Raw genomic sequence first — 21,072 nt, forward strand, 5'->3', positions numbered from 1 at the left:
CATCCGAACACGAAAAGGGGGCGGCGAAAAGGGCGGGGAGACAGTGGCGACTGACGACAACGCTAATGGCGCCATTGTTGTTTATACATATATATATAGTCACAAAGTCAGAAGATTGGCGGCCTAACGCTCATTAGGCATCTCCTTGACAAGGACCCAAAATCGGAGCTTTGTTTCGATGGTCTCAGGTTAAATAGTAGAGAAACGGGTGGAGATTTCGTTCGATTTATCATGGAATAATTAATTAGTATCAGAAATATAAAAATATTTTTGCTTTTTGAAGAATATCTCTTTATAAAAAGAGATTCAAAATATTTTTAAATATTTTCATAAGTGGATGAACTGAAAAATAACAAATCATTTTGCCCCATAAATACCAAGAAATGCTGTTGAACATCCAGGTGTACCCAATTCCCATAGACTTTGATTAAGTTAGTTTCGAATCAGGAGGTTCCTGGAAAATCAGTTCAATGATTTGCTCAAGTGTGTCCTGGGCTACCCGAATTTGCGATACATTTAAATTGATTTGACTTCCTCCTTGGGATATGTAAATACTCGTCTCGTAATTATTTACATATTCAGTGGGGTTGTGCATCGTGATTAGATTGATTGGGACTCATTTGCATGATACTTCTGGCTGCCGTTCTGCAGGTGGTAAATTTACCAGTCCACGTTGGCTTTGATTGCTCTGGCGTTGTTCATGAAGTGCCTAGCCTTTCAGTTGGCTTTATGCCTGCTTTTCCGTACTGCTCTCCGCTTCATTCAAAACACAACCCGACCCCGGGCTTATTGGGTCAAGCGTCCTGGCCACAGAAAATGTGTAGCGAGCGACAACAATTGTTTTACAGCCAACCTCCAGAGTCGGTTTATCAACAGCTCCTTCGGCCTTCAGTGAGAAACAATAGATGTACTGTAAAAAACACGCTTTACAATTTTTAATCTTGTAGTATGCTGATTTATCTTCACTTGACCTTTTAGTTAAGGGTTACATACCCTTTATGAGTTTTAGTACTATTTAAATGAATATCTTAACAAAAATTCACAAATAGATTGAATTCTTTATGATTTTAAAGAATCTATTACTCCTAACTATTAAATTTAAATTTTTTTGTAGGTATGAAAAGTATAAATAAATGCTTATTGCATATGAAATGTTTTTGGCCTAACTATTCTCCCAGTGTGCTTGTCTCTGTTGGCAACGTTGAGCTTGAGTTTTTCCAGTGGAGAATCAAGTTCATTTCTGTGCAGTCTGCCGTGAGACTGAGCCGAGTTCTTGTGGCCCCGAGTCTCGGACTCGCACTGTGTCAACAGCGGTCACAATAGGTACTCATTTGTAGTGAAATTTTGGTCAACAAGGCGTGACCTTGCCCTGCTTTCCGCACCCCCTCACCACCCCAATCACCCAACACCACCTCCCACATTTTCCTTTGCTCAGTGTGAGCATGTTAGGGAAAATTGCTTTTATTTTACTTGGAGTGGAGCTCGGTTGGGTTTTTGCTCGGCTTTCGTTTCCCTTTTGGTCCATGTGTCATTATGTGGTATACACATTATTGCAGCGCCTGCTGTGTCTTACACTTCCGCAGTGGCAGCTGCAGACACGCCCACTCCCTCAACGCAACCCCTCATTCCCCATTCTCACACCCTCTTTAGGGGGTGGGTGAAATTTTCTTTAACCTTTGGGGGTCAGTTCTTCCTCCGTCTTCGCACGCAGTTTCCCGGCCGAGTTCTTGTCTTGTCATTGTTTGTTTAATTTTGTATGCCGGATATCCCAGCGTGTTCTTGCTATTGTCCTGCTGTCACCGAAATGCCAGCAACAATAACAGTAACATAAAGTGTGGGCGTGGCCAAAGGCTTCCTCCCACCACTGCCCCAACCTCCACAAAACACATAGCCACCTCTTCATCGCACTTCCATCAATGTTTATGCCGCTGACAACAAAAGAAATTAAATTGCCAACACTGAAATTCAATTGTATCTTCCTACCCGAACCTCACTCAAAATTCCTCAAAAGCCACCGTTGTCGTGGAAAGCGGAAAAGTACGGGGAATGACGTCAACTTGAATGGTTATTGGCCCTGACTTATTGGAACATTGATTTTCCCTTTGTCGGCGGGGCCTCAATTGTAGGAAGTAAACATTTTCGGCGCTTTCAATTTATTAAAAGGCGCGTGAGGCAGCCATAAAAAGGTCAATGATTATTATGCCGTCCATGCAAAATGGCAGACAGTATCCAGAAATAGTCAAAGTGCGGGAAAACAACTAAGAATTACACTGAGAAAAATGTGATTAATTTAAATGCATTTATTAGCAAATTAATTCAATGATTATCAAATGGGATTGCAACTTTTCATATAAATTTTGGGGATTATATACAAATAAAATTTCATATGATTTATTTTTTTGCATTGTCATTTTTCATTCTCATAGTTTTTTTTTCCGTGCTCCAATTTGTTTCATTTTGGCTCTGAGGGGGCACTGCAGCAAGGCCGACCCGAGTTGATGGAATTCTTGTGGTGCTTCATGGAGATGGAAAGGAAGCTCGGCTAAATAAACCGGCCTTTGCCGATAGTTCAGTTGGCAGCCGCATTAATATGGAAATTTAATTCGCAGTCGGGCATTGTGCTACGCTCTTCCTGGCCATAAATCAACATTTAACACAACCTGAACATCCGCCGCTGTTTGCTCAATTTTTTAACCATTTTCATTTCCAGTTTCAGCAGCCCGTTTGCTAGTTGGTCAGTTTGCATTAAAGCCTGCTTTGTAGCGCTTTAACTGCAATTACAACCATTAAAAGTGTGCATAACATATTTGCATACGGCCATTGTTGCAATAACTCCCGCTTTTCCGCTTTGATTCCTGATGGTTAATTTATTTATTGAAACAAACAGCGAAGGGTTTTGGGCTTAATCGGGATGCAAGAAGGTGCCCACACGCAATGGCCAACATGAGCCCATTTGGCCCAAAATGAGGAGTGATGGGCGGAGCATGTCACATTTGCATTCCGCCGGCGATTGATCCATTGTCCAACTGCCGTCTAATTCGGATTCAAATTCAGATTCGGTTTGGGTTTCGCATACAGCTGCAGTTGCATTCGATTACGGCCAGCGTATAATTGTGCAACGCTAATCAAAGCGAAATCGCTCTTGGCCCGCCGGGCGAATCGATTAATGTGCCAAGGATGCATTTCCAGATGCAAATGTATCTGCGGGTCGTATTCTGCATTACATGTTATGGCCATTACCGTAGCCATTACAGCGGCCAATAATCGGCGACATTGAAATTCGTTAACAAAAAGCTGCCATTGTTCCGAGTAAATTATTCAGCATAAGAAGTATCTTTAATTGGCACCAAGGTAACGCATAAATTCCAACTGCGAGGCTTTCAGCTGTGACAAAGATACTGAAGAACTGCCGCAAAGATTGAATTCATTCCGTATCAACCGGAAATGGTGATGGTACACTGGAAGTAAAAATAACACAAATATTTACAAGAAATTAAAATTTCATTTGAACTAAAATGTTCCTTCGATTGATTTGCCTTTGAGATGAAGGGCTATATTCAATATTTTCTCAGGTGGTCCAAAATAAAACAAATTACTTCTATTATTATTATTTTATCATTTCCCAGTTCACATTATGTTTCCCAGTGCAATGTTTTCCCACTTGGCAGTCGCTATGTGTGAGGGAATTATTATCTTGTACTTGCCCATGTCAAGAAATTTGCATTTTTCGGTGTGACAAAGGGCGGCGCAACGAAGGACGATGACGAGGGGCAGGACGAGAGGCGCTGGCAGCCGTGCAGACAGGACTCTCTGTGGTGCGATGTCAACGTGTGCTAGCAGTTCCAATAGCTATTCTAAATTGTCTGCCACAATGGACTGACAAGGTGCTAGATTGCATGTGTGGGTCTGTTTTAAATAGAGCAACAATGTGCAGTGGCAATGAGATGATGGCTGCCAGCAATTGTGACACAGATACGAGCTGAAACTTTCCAATGTACTGACAAAAACCACTGAGGGCTTATATGTGGAGTTCTTGTGGCCATGCGATCTCTCTTGCTTTTTAATTAAAACGCGTTTCTTTGAAGTTATTTTGTTGGCAAACACGTATCTCAAGCTTCATATTACGCAAGCAATTTGTTAGATTAAACATTAATCGCATCACCCAGTGGACAATTTAACCGTGTTAAAGTACCTGGCCTTGAGTCCACCGTAAAACTGGAGTACTCGAACCGTTTATGGAGGCAACATAACCATATAATACACACCCATATGTTCCAGGGGACCAACGCCCCTCACCGCCCCAATATCCTGGCCATCTGCCAATCCGCCCATTTAATTGTGCGGTTTCTCAGCCATTTTTATGTGTTTTAATTTTCATTGGAGCACTAAAAACTTGTCAACGTCGTCAATGTCAGCGTGTTCCCGCTTCTGGGGTAGAAAGTGGAACCAAACGGGGAGCAGGGCCAGCAACACGATCTCAAGGAGGCCAATAAACACTTTTATAAAATTCTCAAATCGCACGTGTTGCGTTTGTCAAGGGGTTGCCGTGTATACTAGCATGGAGGTGGAAGTCGCCCCGACATCGGGACGAACAATACAATAAAACTGCTAAGTGCATGGGCATGTTGTTGTGGCATGGCTCCATATAGCTCTATTCGGTCCCTACTCCACGATATATATGCATTAATCGAGGTGTGCTGCACGCCGCCCATAAAAACCAAGTGGGTGCACTCGAAAAATTATGCGATTTACCTAAGGGAATATACGTTATGTGCTACTATACCATGTAATGAAGTTTAGAATTTATTTATTAATAAAACGTGTGAATATATCACAGTCATTTCTTATAATATTCCATAATATCAACAATGCTATTGATATACATTTCTGAAACGTAATATATATGACTTGTAATCATTTTCCACCATTTACTACGGCTTGCTATGATTTAAAGATAGTATTTCTTTGAGTGCACAACAGAATCGGGAATGGAAGTGGCGGCAGCATCGATAAGCTTCCAGAAAAAGAGTGCAGCGCGTGTGCCACATAAAAATGGCATTTTGACATGACCACCGGGTGGCTGTTGATGCAGGGGGCCGAAGGGGTCGGCTAATGAGCATTATGAATGCTTGCCATGATGTCATTGCACTTGAGTGGATCTAGTTGTGTTTTCCTTTATGTAGGGGCAACCTTCACACCCCCATCCAATGCCAACTCCCCTCGAAGTCTTACAAAGCAGCGAGCAATGAAAGCCGGGAAATTTGTTGCATTGGGGGTGGCGAAAAATAATTGCAACTTAAATAAACAAAACGCCGGAGCAGCGACCGCAGGGCGAAGGACAAACAGTGGCGGAGTAGCAGTAACGGGTTAAGTGGCCGCATCCTCCGGTCGCCCTGAAAGGGTTAGGCTCACATATTTAGTATTGTGTACATGGGGCTGAAGAGCCTGCCACTTGTGCACAGCCTCATTAGCCGGAACAAAAATCTGGCTCACAAAGAACTCACTTTGTACTCGTTACATTAAACTCAGCTCTTCGGTTTGTTTGCATTTCGGGTTCTGTTGCACATGATTTGTTATTGTGTATCACTTTTAAGTTGACTTGAAGGATGCACTGGGAAAAACTGAGTCGTACTTTTCTTACATCACATGAAAAAGTATGGTTCTGTTCATAGTGTAAAAAAAAGTAAAATAAAGTAAGTTTAATATTATATTTTATTAGTAGCAAATATAGGAAACATTTATTTTAAATAGGGCCTACAAACTGTGAATATTTCAGTTTTTATTATTTTTATTTCTGATTTTGAGTAGCATGAATGTAATTTCTTATTTTTTGTTCATATGGAAAGATTCCCCGTGCTGCTTGCTGCTACTGGCAACATGTTGCTGTGGTTCCAGCAACATGCTGCCACCGCACTTCCAGCGCGCTAATTTTGGAAATGTTAACGCTGCGCTACGTCACACCACGCCAAGTATTCATGTCTTCATGTTTTTCGGGGTGTGTTCTTGGGGAGCGTCCTGATAACTCCTCAGTCGTCTGTCAACTTGTCGTAGGCGCGGATTGTCGCTCCCGGGAAAATTTAGATTCGGATGTGCGGCGCGTTGTGTTGCGGTGCGGTTTTCACTGTTTGTTTACATGCCAAATACTTGCGTTTTGGGGGACGACGGCTGCTCCATTTAATTACACAATAACTAAACTTTGTTTGTTGTTCATTTCGCTTTGCAGAGCACTTCCGGGGAGCAAAACAGCTGGACACAAGGGACGTTTATGAGTGCGTGAAGTGAAGTACTTGGCAGATACCAAATGGGTGCCGTATGAAATCAAAGAAAAAATAAATCAAGACCAGAGGAAAATCTTCGAAATCGACGAAAAAGGTCGGGGACGTGCAACAATTAACGGGCGGAAATGGAAATGTATAAACAATCAGCGAAATGTGCAAATTCGTGGAGTGCCAATCGAAAGCCAGCTTGAGTGAAAGTGAAAAACTGCGGCGCGGGCAAATTATTAATTATCCGGCTGCTCTTTAGCGCGATTTTCCCAGGGCGCAGTGCAGACATTTTGTTTATGAGCCAATTTGCCAAGCGCAAATAAAACCGAACCGCTGCCAGTCGAGCATTAATAATTTGCATATTCAGTCCCATCCCCATTCAACCACCCCCCAAAAAGTCCTAAGAAACAGACAGTGCGGCGTGCGGCGTGCGGCGTTGAAGTGTTTATTAAATTGTCTTTGCCACAAATGCAAGACATTTGGCCGACACGCGTCGCAATAGTATTTTCTCCCTCGAAATGTTGGAGTTGCAACTTTGCGGAGATTTGTCAGCCGGCGACTTGAGCGAAATTCCCAAAATGGGACACCAAAGGGCCACGGATACGGGACATCGCCAGATCCGGAGCCACAGAAAATCCGACTGCCGGACTTTTCCAACCAGATGCCTCCTGCTGCTCCTCGGCGTTCTACTTCTGAGCATGGGTGAGTCTGCCATTTGTTTAGTCTAATTATATTGCCAATGATAATGTTTACCAATCGGGAAACATCAAAGGTGCGGGTTGAAAAGGCATCAAACAAATATAGCTATAGCGTGCAAAAATGATTCTATAGAAAAGTTACTATATGCCTAATGTCAGAAACGAAAGAAATCATAATGTAAAATTTGTTCTTTACCAACTTACTTCTTGGAAAAAAGCGACCTCATCCTTCAACGGTTTTCAATAAATCATAAAGCATCTTTGTGAAGGATCCTAACTATTTTCCGAAGCGACAAATTCGAGACCATTAATACGCACTTTAGGAGTTTCATTTGTTCAATTTAATGAAGTATTTGTCAGGCATCGCCAGTGAACTCCCCCTCCTCCATCTGTCATCCCTTTTCAAGTGGTATCTGGGCATCTGGGAGGTTGGGGCACTGTCAACCACACACGAACCCCCAACTCAATTGACTGCTCCACTTATTTTTTGCCAAGTCGGACGCTGCGGCTGCTCAATTAAGTGACTCGAATGTGACTCTATCCCCAAGTATTTCCACCCTTTCCAAATGAAAGTCGGAAATTAAAGGAGTTCGAAAAACACATACTCTAGAATAAATACGCATCTTGTAGAAAACAAACAATGGAATCTTAGAATGAAGAAAATACTATTATCGATGTTTAGTAAATATGTAGTTAACCTATTCGATTTAAGCATTGCGATGAAACTTAACTATTTAGAATCCAATATATCAAATACCATACACAAGTCTAGTAATTTTCGACACACATTTGTCTTGTAAGTATTTGCTTTTCTCAGTGTAGATACAAACAATCGATACTTGAAATGACATTCGAAACAACACTTTGGCATAATAAAATACAAATAAAATCGACTGCGATACACAGCCGCCAATTGATTGACGAAGTGGCAAAGATCTGGCGAGAGGAAAGTGGGAAGTGGAGAGTGCCGTGCAATAAAAGGGATTGACAGGCGGTCCTAAGCGGTGGCGAGGTGTCATCCTGGCGGAGGAAAAGGGGTTCGATTGGGGAAGGGATGCCATGGGATCCACTCGACTCGCTGTCAATGGCAATCAGCAGAGGAATCACATCCCGCACACACACTCCACTTTCGAGGAGCGCTAATGCTGATGCCGAATGCTTGTAAAAAGTTTTTAATGACCCCGGCTGCCGTGTCGCCATGGCCACAAAAGTGAACACTATGGCGCCCGGAATCTAACCGAATCGAGGCGGATCGAATCGAATCGAATCGAGTATATAGAATCGAGGGGCGCTTGGCGAGTGCGGGGGCCATCCGCACTTGCCAAAGCAAATCTGTGTCAGACTGTTGCTCCATTACTCCGCTGCTAATGAACAGCTTAAGCAGCATTTCAATGGGGACATTCCCTCGATTGCAATCAGTGCAGTCGTTCTGGATGTTTTGCGGCCTTTTCCAGGCATTTTCAAAAAGAAAATGCAAGGCCACATACGAACATGGTACTCGCCTAAAAATAAGTTTTAGTGGCTATTGATATATTGTGATACATCGAAGAATACAAATTATTTCCCGCTCTAAAATACATGCTTAGCTTAGCAATTTTAGTAACTACTACATTCTTTTAAAGTATGTATAAAACTTGAAATTGGAGTCAGAAATATTACACATCTCTGTCTCGAGTGGATTTTTCGGCAGCCGGCGGAAGGGGTGAGAATTCGATTGGAGTTGGGGTACGGATTGAAGTGCCGAGATCCGTAACTCTTTGGAGTGCATTGTTGTCGGTCTTTTCCAGCCCGAAATCCAGAGCACTCCGGTTCACGGCATTGTGAAGATATGCATCCGCCGCAGCAGCAGAAGGAAAATCTGAGGCATCAGCTCCCTATTAAATGGAGGCGCTAATGGATGGGGTTAATGGGCTGGGGTTGGCGGCAAAGTAGTGTATTAGTAAAAGTGAATTAGATCCAAAAACGGGCTGCTATTGTTTTGATGTACGACGGACTGTAGGCCATAACCATTCCCCCGAAAAGAAGTGTGGCTATAAATCAGTGCATTGAAAGCTGTGCGGATTAGTAATAAATTTAATTTGATTTTCCGGGAGATCGGAATCGGGGATGGTTGTGGATGGTTTTCACGGTCCGTCGACTATGTAAACTCGTTTCCATCAATTTATGCTCTACCGAAAGTGCATAATAATCAGGGACATATAAATACCATAAATCCCATGAGCACACTGATGGTAAACCAACGCTGGACATTCGTAATCAATTTCCCCATTTGCTCACTAATAACAAAATGCAATTCAACTATAAATTCAATACTCACTCGAATGCGTCAAATAAAAATACATTTCTCAGGTCGAATTGAGGTAGACTATAAAATACCCAATATTCCGTGATTATACTCGATACTCGCTTTATATTGGTAGTCAGTAAATGAGCACAAAAGGTTAAACAATTTAGTAACTGCCTATGTTAATTAGAAGTAACTTGGATTAACTAATTAAATGAGAATTTTGCAGGCCTAAGGCTTTGGTAGATTTATGGATTTTCAGACGAATTATTATTCCGACAGTATATGTGGAAGTTAAAATGACGTGCAACCTTTTTCCCCAAGAACCCTCCACAATGCAACGGTTTTATCATTGAAATATTAATTGCAAAATAATATTGACAGGAGGCAAACAAATTACAAATAAAATATGTAAATTTCCTGTGGTTCAGTACTTGCGAAAATGCCAGCGGCATACGAGTGGGCGCTGTTGGGCCAAAATTTTCGGCCACCAAACAAATTATGCTAGTCACGCAAAAATTGCCAAAAGGTAAATCGAATTCGCAAATCAGGCTTAGACCCCGCGTCTGTATTTGTTTATTATTAATGCAATTTGTAATTATTTGTTTCGGTGGCGTGACTGCAAGCATGTGAGCCCACAATGCATGTTCGCACACCCATTCCCAACAACGATTTCGTCTGTTTGCCGGCTTGTTTATTTGTTTGCTTGCCACAGCCATAAAACGCAATTATCGCGCACAAAGAACAAAGCTGGGTGCAGGAAAAGTGCACATCCAACTATATACGAGTATATATGTATATAGCCACGATTCTAACCAGAACCTAAAATGTAGCCAGCAAAAAAAAAACGAAGAGAGAGTTTTCGCAAAAGCTGCAAAAGTTGTCGCCAGCATCAGAGAGTTCCGCATTTTCGCATTTGCGTTGCCATAATTAACTTATTTTGTACATTAGCAACAGATTTTGTTTATTAACGCATGTGCGCTTGCTTTCGGTAATGCGATACCATTCACGCACCCCCGGGCTTTAATGTGTTAAGGACTGGGTCCGCAGGACCACAGTATCACGGGGCGTATACTTATCTTTTGGCATTGCGAAGTGAGTTTATTTGTTTTCTGCTGTGGTTCTCTTGGGTGGTTGGCTGGGCTGGTCTGGTCTGGAGGGTCGGTGGCTTGGCATTTTGTGCGGCTGCTGTCGCATAATTTATTTATCATTAGCAAAATTTGGCAAGCATTGGAATGCTTTCTTCACTCTTCCCCCCCTCGCACAGAAAACTTGGCTGTGTCTGTGCGTCTGTGTATTTGGCTAAATAGTTGAAATAATTAGGCTCATTAGAAGTTTTGTAGGTCTCTGGCTACAGAGTGCTGCCTTGATTGACAAGTGCAAATTGGTATTAATGCAGAAGTTCTGGAAACTTCGGAAGCCACAAGCAAAGAGGGGGAGCTTTGAACCGAGCTCAGGGCGATTATTACGAGTTAAATTGGAAAATTCCACGAATAAATGAACCCGTTGAAATGGAAATAAAGGCAAAATTAAAGTTTGCTTATAAATATATATATAAATATATATACACCCATATAAAAACGAAATACTGAATTTAAATCTATTTCGTTAATGTAAACACAAATCATGTACAGAGTTCAGAAAAGGCTTAGGGAAAATTTTAATGCATTCCTCGGCATTGTTGCGATTCTAGTCTGAGTCTGCAGATTATTGGAAAAAGCAAATTCTAATATTTAAACTCCATCTGGCAATAGTTCACGTTTAATTAAGCAACGTTGCCAAAAAATATCTGGAAAAAATCACGACGACAAAATCGCAACTGGCGCACCCAAAAATACCACACTTTTGTTTCAGTTTATTCTATTTTCACTTTGTTTTTCTGGGTATTTCTGGCAGTGCCACTCCCCCCGAAAAACAAAAACTTGTTGTTCGCTGGGTCCAGGGAAACTGTGTGTGCGAAATGCAACAGCCGCAACAAAAACGACATAAACTTTTAACAATTGCAAAACCAAATAAACAAAACGTAGGGCGAAACAAAGGGAAAACACTAAAAACTGCTGCAGGCTATAAATCTGCAATGGGTGGGAGGAGGGGATCCTTCTGGGGCGGTGGGCGGTGGGCAATGGGTGGTGTTGGGTGGTTTTGGCCAAAATCGCCGCCGGGTCCTTTGCACAGAGCCATTCATTCACACATACAAAGCAAACACTCACACATTACGGAGAACGCGCCTGCTGCGTAAATAACTAATAAGGCTCGGGGATAAATTTCAAGTGCAATTTTGTGAGCATCGTAACCAAATACAACTCGAAACAAAACAAAAACCCACGGCCGCCGGCTGGCGGGAAAACTCGCACACAAAAGTTAAGCGTACTGGTTGGGATGCACTGAAAACAAATCTGTGTAGACCATTAAGAGTTTTGAGCTCTTCGAAAAGCTCATTAACTTCACTTCTTCTTAATTAAAATAAAATTTAAAGGGCAATACTTACAATGCTTTAACTCAAAATAATATTATTATTGATATAGAGAACGAATGTTTTCCCACAGTGCAATACATCTGCGTTTTGTGTGCAGCACGTTTCTATGACTTAATTAAAATTATGAATGTTTTTGCCACTGAATCTCTGGCATGACCAAAAACCAGCCAGAAATGGTGGATGGCGGTCGGGGAAACAGGAAACGGGAAAACGGACAGGATGTCCATGGCAAATGCGCTTTTTGCCAGCGAGCCAAAGTAAATAGGCAAACAAACAACTAGTAGCATCAATTTATGCATAAATCAGAATGCACAAAAACCACGCCAAATTGTAAACATAAAACGAAATGGATACAGTCCACCCTTTGCATTTGCCGCACAACCCATTGACACCACATTTGTGTGACTGCGTCGAGAGATCTAGTTACCAAAAATGAAATTTCCGAATGCCATTGTCGCTTATCGCCTGCCTTACCTTTTTGGGGCGATTTTCCCACCCTTGATCCCTTCGATCCCGTTTTAAAATGAAAATTGCATCTAAAACAGCTTCGATATTAATTTTCTAATCAAATAGAGAGTTTGGCCTGGGTAAATTCATTTTAACTTTTATTGCAATGTGGAGTTGCCGTTAAATCGAAATTGCGATTGACAAATATTTACCATCGGCTGCTAATTAGCCGGCTTTCGAGTTTTAAATTGGTATATAGCAATAGATTTCAACGCAAAATCAAAAGGATTCGTTCGTGAGACGTGGCAGGTGATTGCTTTGTTTTCAGCGCAGCAGGTTTTTCCATTTCCACGAAAAGAACAGCCAACAAACGACTTGTTGAAAGACCCGACAAACTGTTGGCTCGCAAAATTGATACCAGCAGCAAAATAGAAAAAGCGCAAAAAAAAAAGAACAGAAATATGAAAGAAAAAGGCTTTGGAAAAAAAAACACGCGAAGTTGTACGAATTCGGGTTCCCATAAAACAGAAGCACAAAAATGTTGTTCAAAAAATAGTTGGTACACTAACGAATTTGTCGTACCTTTCACATTTCAGTTACAGTTCATTTTTAGAAAGACACAAAGTTGGCTTACTTTATTTATAATTTTAAATATAGGTACATAAGCATAGTGCAATATTTTTTTACAAAACTATTTCAAACTCTCTTTATTAATTTTGAGCCCAAAACAAACTAAACAATGAGAAAATATAAAGATTAAAAATATTTATTTGATAAACATCGTATTTTCAATCAACATTTCCACATAAGTTGGTGGTCATGGACCTATTCCAACTCCTATTCCATCATTTATGACTTAGGGTACCAGAATAGTGCTCCGAGTAAAGCGATAGCGAAGTCGATGAATGGCATCCAAGTTTTGTCCCTGCAGCGGACACAGTGCCAGGGGGCAATTGGAATGGAATGGAATGGTCGGGCGGCGGGAGTGGTGGAAATTGTGGCTGGGCAGGCCCGGGCCCAGTGGGATGGGAATGGAAATGGGCAGCGGATAGCACAAACGGTCAAAAGTTCCATTAGTGTCAGGCCATGAATGCTATTTACAAGCAGTTCGCGATGCGGCATGCGAGATAAGCGCTCTGACGCTCCGACTGGGCCAAATGGAAAAACTGAATGAACAAGAAAAGCGCCGGGGAAAAAAATATACTTGTTGGGGGATAGGAAAGGAAACCCAGTCGGCGTGCACACACAAAACGCAGTTGGGCAGGGGGGAAAAAGCAAAAAAAAAAATTGCGAAAAACTTGCTGAACTAAAAATCCATTCGGCATCGATGCTGGTGCCGAGATAACAAAATGTTTGCTGCCCAGCCTCAATTGAGTCGTATTCGCAGTCTTCGGCGTTCCGGCGTTGCGTATACGCCAAGTGAGCAGGGCCATAGAAGCTGAAAACAAACTAAATAAATACGACCCAGCAGATGTGGATCGCCGCACTAAAAAAATTATTGTCAGGTTCAGCAGTACACAAGAACGTGCTGTTATCGTTATTTATTTATAAGAGAGATAACAGAGAATATATATATTATATATATTTCTAATATATTTATTCTAACATATCTAAATAAAAAAATAAAAAATTGGAAAGGATGAAGACAGTATACCATTCCACTTAATGTATTGATAAGTAGTAATGAGCTGTAACTAAAGTCCAAACTAAATCTTGGTATTTGTAGATTAATGTGAATTAATGTTTGTGAATTAAAACAGAAACAGAGTGTGTTAAAATCCTAAAAAAATGTTTGCTTAAGATATATTTATATTGAACAGTACTTATTTTGGGGCAGTGTAACTTTCTCTGCTTAAGGAGTAGAGCAAATTAAAATGGGCGTCGAGTATTTAGCTGAGCAACTTTTGAGCACTGCAATGTCATCCGTTGGAAAATAAAAATCCAAACGCCCTCGCATGCATATTTATGTTTTTAGCTGTGACTGTTTGCCATTTCCCCGCTCCCCGGCTACCATCACCCGTCTCCAGTTTCGCGCACCAAGCCGTCTGCACAATAATTGCACAGTTATCCTTTTTGTTTTATTTGCTTAGCGCTTCTGTGCGAAGCGGAGGATAACGAAAGACCATCTCGAGACCAAGGAGCGCCAGTGCAAGGATAACCCGGTACGACGGCGGGGTTAAAAGGACGCCGTTTCGGCACATCATCATCGCCATCATCATCAGCAGCGCCATCGCCATCATCCACTCGAGCTGGCAACACTCGGATTAATGTTTGTTATTATTTTTTCATTTATCGCATATATTCCTATTGTTTGCCCTGTCCAATGTCTGTTTGCAGAAAGCAGACAAGGAGTGTTTTTCCTTCGTTTCATATATATTTTTCTTGCCTTGCCTCCCCGGGGGGTACTGCGAGTTAGTCTGGATTTTGTTTTTTATAAACCACTGCCGAGTGGCGGCGAAGTTCCTAAAAAATGTACAATATTGAGTGGTAAAAAGCTGGAGCGCATTGTTATCAATAACGGGCTTGCGTTCGTTAATTAAAGCCTAAAAAAATGTTGGATTAAACATTTAATGGTATCGAATTTAATGGCAATCTAAATTAGTTAGTGCCTCTGGCGGAATCAATTGTATTATCATGTACACATGTAATTGCGGAGTTTTTATAATTCCAGCACTTTCATATAAGTTATTTTAATTATTTTTTTTTTTTATTTTTACTATATTTTATAAATTGCTGAAGGGCCATGGTCTTCTAAAAAAAAAAATTAATCAAAAGGGCAAGCGACTAGCAATCAATTAAAAGCTTGTGATGTTAATTGAACTCTTTAACACACATTACCTAAACGATTAAAAACTGTGTAATTTAAAATGATTTCGATTTTTTGTGTAATCACTCGATTGGATATTTGATTAACCAACACATAATTAAATTGTCATTCGTAATTGAATTTAATCATCAAGCAATTAGGAAATGAGAATTGTGAAATCCAAATCAAATCCCCAGCCCAACTCGGCCAACGGCTCATTTAGCAGCCGTAACACACACAACAAATTATAGTTGGCGTTTTCATAATCAGCATTTTTCATTTCCTTTGGCGAGGTGTGCCACGCCCCTGGACAAAGGGAATTTTAACTAAATTATGCTGGTCCTTTGTTGTTAGGCTGATGCCCGCTGGACACGTCACGAACGGGTTGGTTTTGGGTTCGGTCTCGGTTTGGGTTTCTGTAACGCTTATGTTTCCGATTTGAATGTGGCTTTGGGTTGGGCCCTTGCCCCCCTCCCCCCCGCTGTTTTTCCTTCGACTTTGTGACAAAAGCACAGCGGACAAAAAACAAATGTTTCTCGGAGTCCAACTTTGTTTCCAGAACTGCACATAAGACCCGGGCATCGTAAACCATAACTAGCATTTTCGGTTTCATTAGAGGCGCTTTTCCCAGTTTTTCCGCTGTCCCAGCCCCCTTGGGCTACCCCTTTTTTCTTGCCCACTGCACTTTTTGCCAGACATTTTTCCAGTTTGGGTGCCGTATTAGTTCTTTCCAAGGCATTAGTTTAGTGCTGGGCGTGTGCGGGCTTTTGATTTATGGTCTCGAATTGTGCGCGTTGCGTTTTTTATGTTAATTAAATTGCTTTGCCTCGGATTGGATGGGGTCGGCCTGGCATTTGTGTTCTCGCTGCTGAAGTGCATGTTCGCCGATGCCTGACTAAGTGCACTTGGCCATCCTACCAGCCAGCTATTTCAATCCTGGCCAAAAGCAAACCGACGCACGAACCTACCGCTTTTGACCCGCCTGTGCAAATGAACTGCATCACGTTTATTGTCACTAAATGCTGTTGACCCAGCAGGAAGGCTTGGCTGCTCCTGTTCAGGTCTTATGGTCTTCAGGTCCTCCTTTCTCGATTTCAGTCCAGTTGAGTCGGGTTGCTGTGGCAGTTATTAGAAATTCCATTATGCATGTGTATGGGGTGCCCATGTGGGCTGTGTCAACACTGACGGTCTGGATTCAGGACTCCGGACAGGTGGCTCGTCATTTGAGGAACACTGAAAATTTCAAAAACAGCTAAAAGTAAATTGTATAAAATCATTACTAATAATACTGTTAAAACATCTTGAAAGCAATGATTCTAGCTCCTGAAACCTCAACTCAAGAATTAAGTCGCATTTCCCTAGCGCGATTTTTCTCAGTGCGCCAATCTCTTCCCGAGCCACCCACTCCCTTCCGAGAACCTGCTATTTCTGGTGAATGATAAATCTTTCAATGAGCTGGGAGTCGGGCAATAAGGACGCTGGTGAGAAACCGAAACATCAACAGGATCGGCAGAGTGGTTGCGGGGAGACCCATGGCAAACAAGCCAAGGAGCAGAACGGTACTCTCCGCCTCCATTTCCATTGGCAAGCTGCAACAAAAGCCTATTAAATACCGAGACAATGGCACCCACACGTACACATGAATGCACATAGATATTACATGCCAGCTGCTGGCCTGGTACTTGTTTGTTTTCGGCCTCCCTCGATATGAAAGCGACTCTGCAAATTATTATGCTGTGATATTCATATCGACCCACTCCAATTCGCCAGCACGTTTGCTTGGGTCCTTCCACGTTTTCAGGACCTTAGGAATCCGTAAGCAAGCGCAGTGTTTGACAAGCTATTCCAAACTCGCAACAAATTGAACACAGTTTAGGGTAGGTCTTCAAGAGGAATCGATCAGTTCAAAACTAAAGCTAATATACAGATTCCCAAGACACAATTTAGTTATTTTTTAATGTATCTTGTGGGGAGCAGAAAGAGAAATACTGTAAGCCCGATTTGCATTAAAGATTATCCTTTTAATTAGGCTTTTAGTAAAATCAAATAGTGTACTTAAGAGTCTTAAGCTTTCTATAATACTTCATTAGCAAAGATTTTCATCACTGATTTCTTAAAAATTTTTTGAGAAGTGCGGTAAGAACGGCAACTAATTTCAATTTGGTATCACTTGCGGCTTCGACAAATGACGCACTCCGGCTAGATTGGAAAACAATATAAAAAAAGGGCGGGAAAGTGCTGTGAAAAGAGCGTGAAAAGCGTCCACTGGCCCGAGAGGTGGAAAGGGCAGTTGCTGGGAAAATGAAAGCGAGCAGGACAAAGGAAATGGAAACAAACAAGCCAGGTGCATTGATATTTAGCTCTTGAGTAAATCCTCAATCCAGAACGATATTTCTCTCACCAGCAAAGGTGAGCTGCTTGTTTTTTTCTGGGTCCTTACTTTGGCTGCCATGTAAACAAATCGCAAGAGGATAAGGACAAGGCACTTGTAAGCTGGCACTTAGCAGAATCGAACAAATATGTGACTTTTGCACAAACTTTTTACCTTTCCAACTATATCTCGAGTGTGCGTGTGGATTTATAGACATTGTTTGGCTGCTCTCTGTTGCTTTTCCTCCTCCAGGTTATCCCCAGCACCCGGCCGTGTGCTATGATTTCTTACTGCACCTTCCTGCACCTAAACACTAACAAGCAAAGTTTTCCGAGCAATAAGCAAGTATTTGCGGTTGCATTTCGCCGCTTCTGCTGCTGCTGCTGCTGCTTTTTTGGTTCGGAAAACTGGTAAAGCTGGGAAAACTCTCAGCGGGCGGGATCCGGCAACTACACTTTCCAATTTTCAATTGGCAAACAAGCGGAATTTTCGATTCCAGTGAGCAAATATTTATGCAAGGACTTTAAGGTACTGCTTAACTTAAGGCAGGTGTTCTTGCACCGCAATACCTGCACAGATTAGGGGTATATAACTTTTGCAGTGGCTCATTAAAAAAAGTGATGGGGAATTGTACGAAAAACAAATCTACATAACAATAATTTTTTTAATACTATAACAAATACTATTTTTAAAAGCACACTGAAACAAATTCAGCATTCGTAAACAAGATTGCTTGGGATTTTACTGCTCGTGCAGAGTAATTGAAAGTCCATACAATGCGTTATAATTTCCCAGGCTTCTTTATTTTGCAATTTACTGTTGCCCAGGCACTGGTGTCCCTGGCCAGGATACAGAGGCAGTTGGCCAATTATCCTGCCAGGCCCCGCTGGTCATTAAGGTCAATGTGCAAGAATTCATTTTACAGCCTGCAAATAGAGTAAATGTTAAAGGGCAGCTCGACAACGGCACAGGCATAATGAAAATCATGCTGATTTTCCCGGCATTTTCCATGCAGTCGCCGAAGATATCGCCCGATATGCAAAGAACTCCCGAAGGTAATGAATTACGCACAGCTGGCATGTAGAAAAAGAATGAAAACAATTTTATTTTATTCGCCTCGCGAGAGATTTACAAGGAACCGAATCATTGCCACGCGTTCCACGGACATTTCTCGGCTTTTCCCGACTTTCCCCCACCCACTCCTCACCCACAAAGGGACTGTTGGGAAAGCCGCAAATTATGTGCCATTATTCTTAAGGGCACAGCCGCATGAAATGTGACCCAAATAAGATATAAAAAATTTTTGAGTGCCTTGTTAGGCTATGTTGGAAATGGTGGCAAACGCTTGTAAAACACCAGTTCCAGAGCGGGATAGCGCCATTGGGCCCGTTGTGGGTTAGAGGGAGAGCCTCACTGCCTGGGCGCCTTGAATTATGCTACGCATTTGTTGACAAACGACGCTGAAATGGGCGGTCATAAAGTTGCCGGAAATTGGCGTTGATTGTTTGGTAATTAATAAAAGTTGGCAAGCAAGCAAGAAAATTGCCCAAGTAAGTGAAGGTCGGCCAAAACTCGGAGCCGAAGTCCATAAATCTGGCTAAGCGTTCGACTTAAATATAAAAACGCACCCTCAAGGACCTATAATATTCAATTTTAGTTTGACATTCTATTGGAATTTTGTTTTTCACTACCAATAAAACGCAGTTGCAAGCTATCTTAGTTTCGGCTTACAAATGGACAGCGGTTTTTAGTATAATGTTTCAATTTAGTAATATTCGTTTACATAACTGGCCTCGCAAAATCCCACCATAATCTATGAAGCTTTCGCAGTCCGAAAAAACATTTATAAATCATTTAAGCACCAAATATGACAATCAATTGACAAGAAACACGAACCAAAACGAGCTGCCAGACATTTTAAATACTCTTAAATGTTTTTTCAATTCTAATGTACATGTTTTGACTTTTTAAATTAATAGTTTAAGAGCGCAAATGATACAAGCACTTTCAGGAATTATATTGTACTATTAGTAATGTTTTTTTTGGTTAGCTTATAGAAACCATCATATTGTCGCGACGACTCCATATGATATGAGAGCATCGAAAAAAGTTGACCAACTAAATTGAGTTTTCAGCATATTTGCATGCCATTTTTAAGCATTTTGGCCGCCGGCGAACCCAACACCGCGAAAACCAATGCCAACAGCAAACGCCTGCAACTGAAATGCAAGCAATTGCGGTGCAGTTAAGCGCCGGATTATGTGTTATCAGTGTCACAGGAAAGTCCGCTTTCGGACAATATTTCAATAATTTATTAAAATAAATACACTAAATTGGAATCCCCCCGGCTTTGCGTTCGCACGTAATTCCATCAGCGTTTTTTCACAACACCCCCCGCTTTCTCTCTTCTCGTTTCAGAGCTCGTCGAATGCGCGCTGCGCAATGTCAATTTAATAATCGAACCACCGGCGGTGCGACGGGGCCAGCATGTGGTGCTGCGTTGCATGTACGACCTGGACGGGGCTCCACTGTACTCGGCCAAGTTCTATCGTGGCCAGCTGGAGTTCTACCGCTACACGCCCGGCGAGTTCCCGAATACGAAAGTGTTTCCATTCCCCGGCATTCATGTGGATGTAAGTGTGCATTTTAATTACAAAGTATCTATTAAGGTAGTTCTGGGTTTGCAACCGAACAATGAGATACCCTAGTTTGAATGCTTTTAAGATAAGTTTACTTGAATAGTTGGTTAAAGAGTACTATTTATTGGGTAGAAAGGCCTCCAAACTTAAGCCAAAGTAAATAATATAAATAACTTATGTAGAAAATGGATTTTCCAGGAGCGCCAGCCGTTCCAGATTTCGGCCCTGCCCTTTTGGCTGGTCACTTCGAATCAGTCGGTCTGAAAGGAGCCAACCAACGAGGCTCCACTTTGATGTCCTTAATTGCGCGCACACTGCATTTATTTATATTGTATATTTTAAACTTTCCGCTCATGCATATTCAGTTTGGCAGTTTTATTGTTATTGGCGGTTATTCAAAAAATGCCAGGGGACACCTGGCCGCCAGGATGCCTGCCGTCGGAATGCCAGCTTTTGTGTGCGCTATCAACGCGCGGCTATCTGCGGCAAAAATTTCATTTAAATTTTTGCATGCTGCGTCTGAGTTTTGTCGCCCACCTGCAAAAACTGCAATCTGCCGAGCAAAGAGTGGGCGTGGCTGGCTGGAGATGAGGACGAGCTGAGGATGAGGACGAGGATGAGGTCGGAGAATTGAGTCTCGGATGGGGTAATTCTACTTTGGCTAGATTATTGAAAAAGTTTATCCAGCCGACGGTGGGGGTAGTGGGAGCTGGCAGGTCCCTGCAATTTCGTTGCTTCGATAAAGTTGCTCCGAATCTGGCTAAATATTTCATCAGGCTATTGAGTTTGTGCCAGCGAGTTTATCTTTAGTTTTTGTGTGTACTCTCCTTTTTATTTTATTTTGGGTGCATTGCTTTTTTTTTTAGCGTTTTGTCATCGAAAACTTTTATTTTACCTAGCCGAAGGCAATTTTTGTCGTTCCTTTTGCTCTGCTGTCTGGTGGTTGAACTTGTATTTGTTTGTTTTTTAATAAATTTAAGTGCATTTCTTTGTTGGATTTGATGTCAGATTGCGGACAGCTGAGCGATGGCACGTGGGTGTCGATTTATAGTTTTTCCCAGCCCAGCAAAACATTATTTCTTAGG

At 41.8% G+C, this 21,072-nt stretch overlaps 1 protein-coding gene across 2 annotated transcripts in view; it reads left to right on the forward strand.

The window, feature by feature from the left end:
* The window catches only part of LOC6616768, a 44,667-nt gene that overhangs the window by 12,098 nt on the left and 11,497 nt on the right, over positions 1-21,072 (forward strand). The window contains exons 2-3 of one of the 2 annotated variants that reach the window (XM_032722155.1): positions 6,224-6,968; positions 19,767-19,981. In XM_032722155.1, coding sequence (XP_032578046.1) covers positions 6,785-6,968; positions 19,767-19,981 — 399 coding nt within the window. In that variant the 5' untranslated portion in view covers positions 6,224-6,784. Of the gene's footprint in view, positions 1-6,039; positions 6,969-19,766; positions 19,982-21,072 lie in introns of those variants that run through there. The other variant, XM_002041069.2, reaches the window with a different exon arrangement.

Source organism: Drosophila sechellia, chromosome 3R (genome assembly GCF_004382195.2).
Source record: "Drosophila sechellia strain sech25 chromosome 3R, ASM438219v1, whole genome shotgun sequence".
Classification (NCBI taxonomy): Eukaryota; Metazoa; Arthropoda; class Insecta; order Diptera; family Drosophilidae; genus Drosophila; species Drosophila sechellia.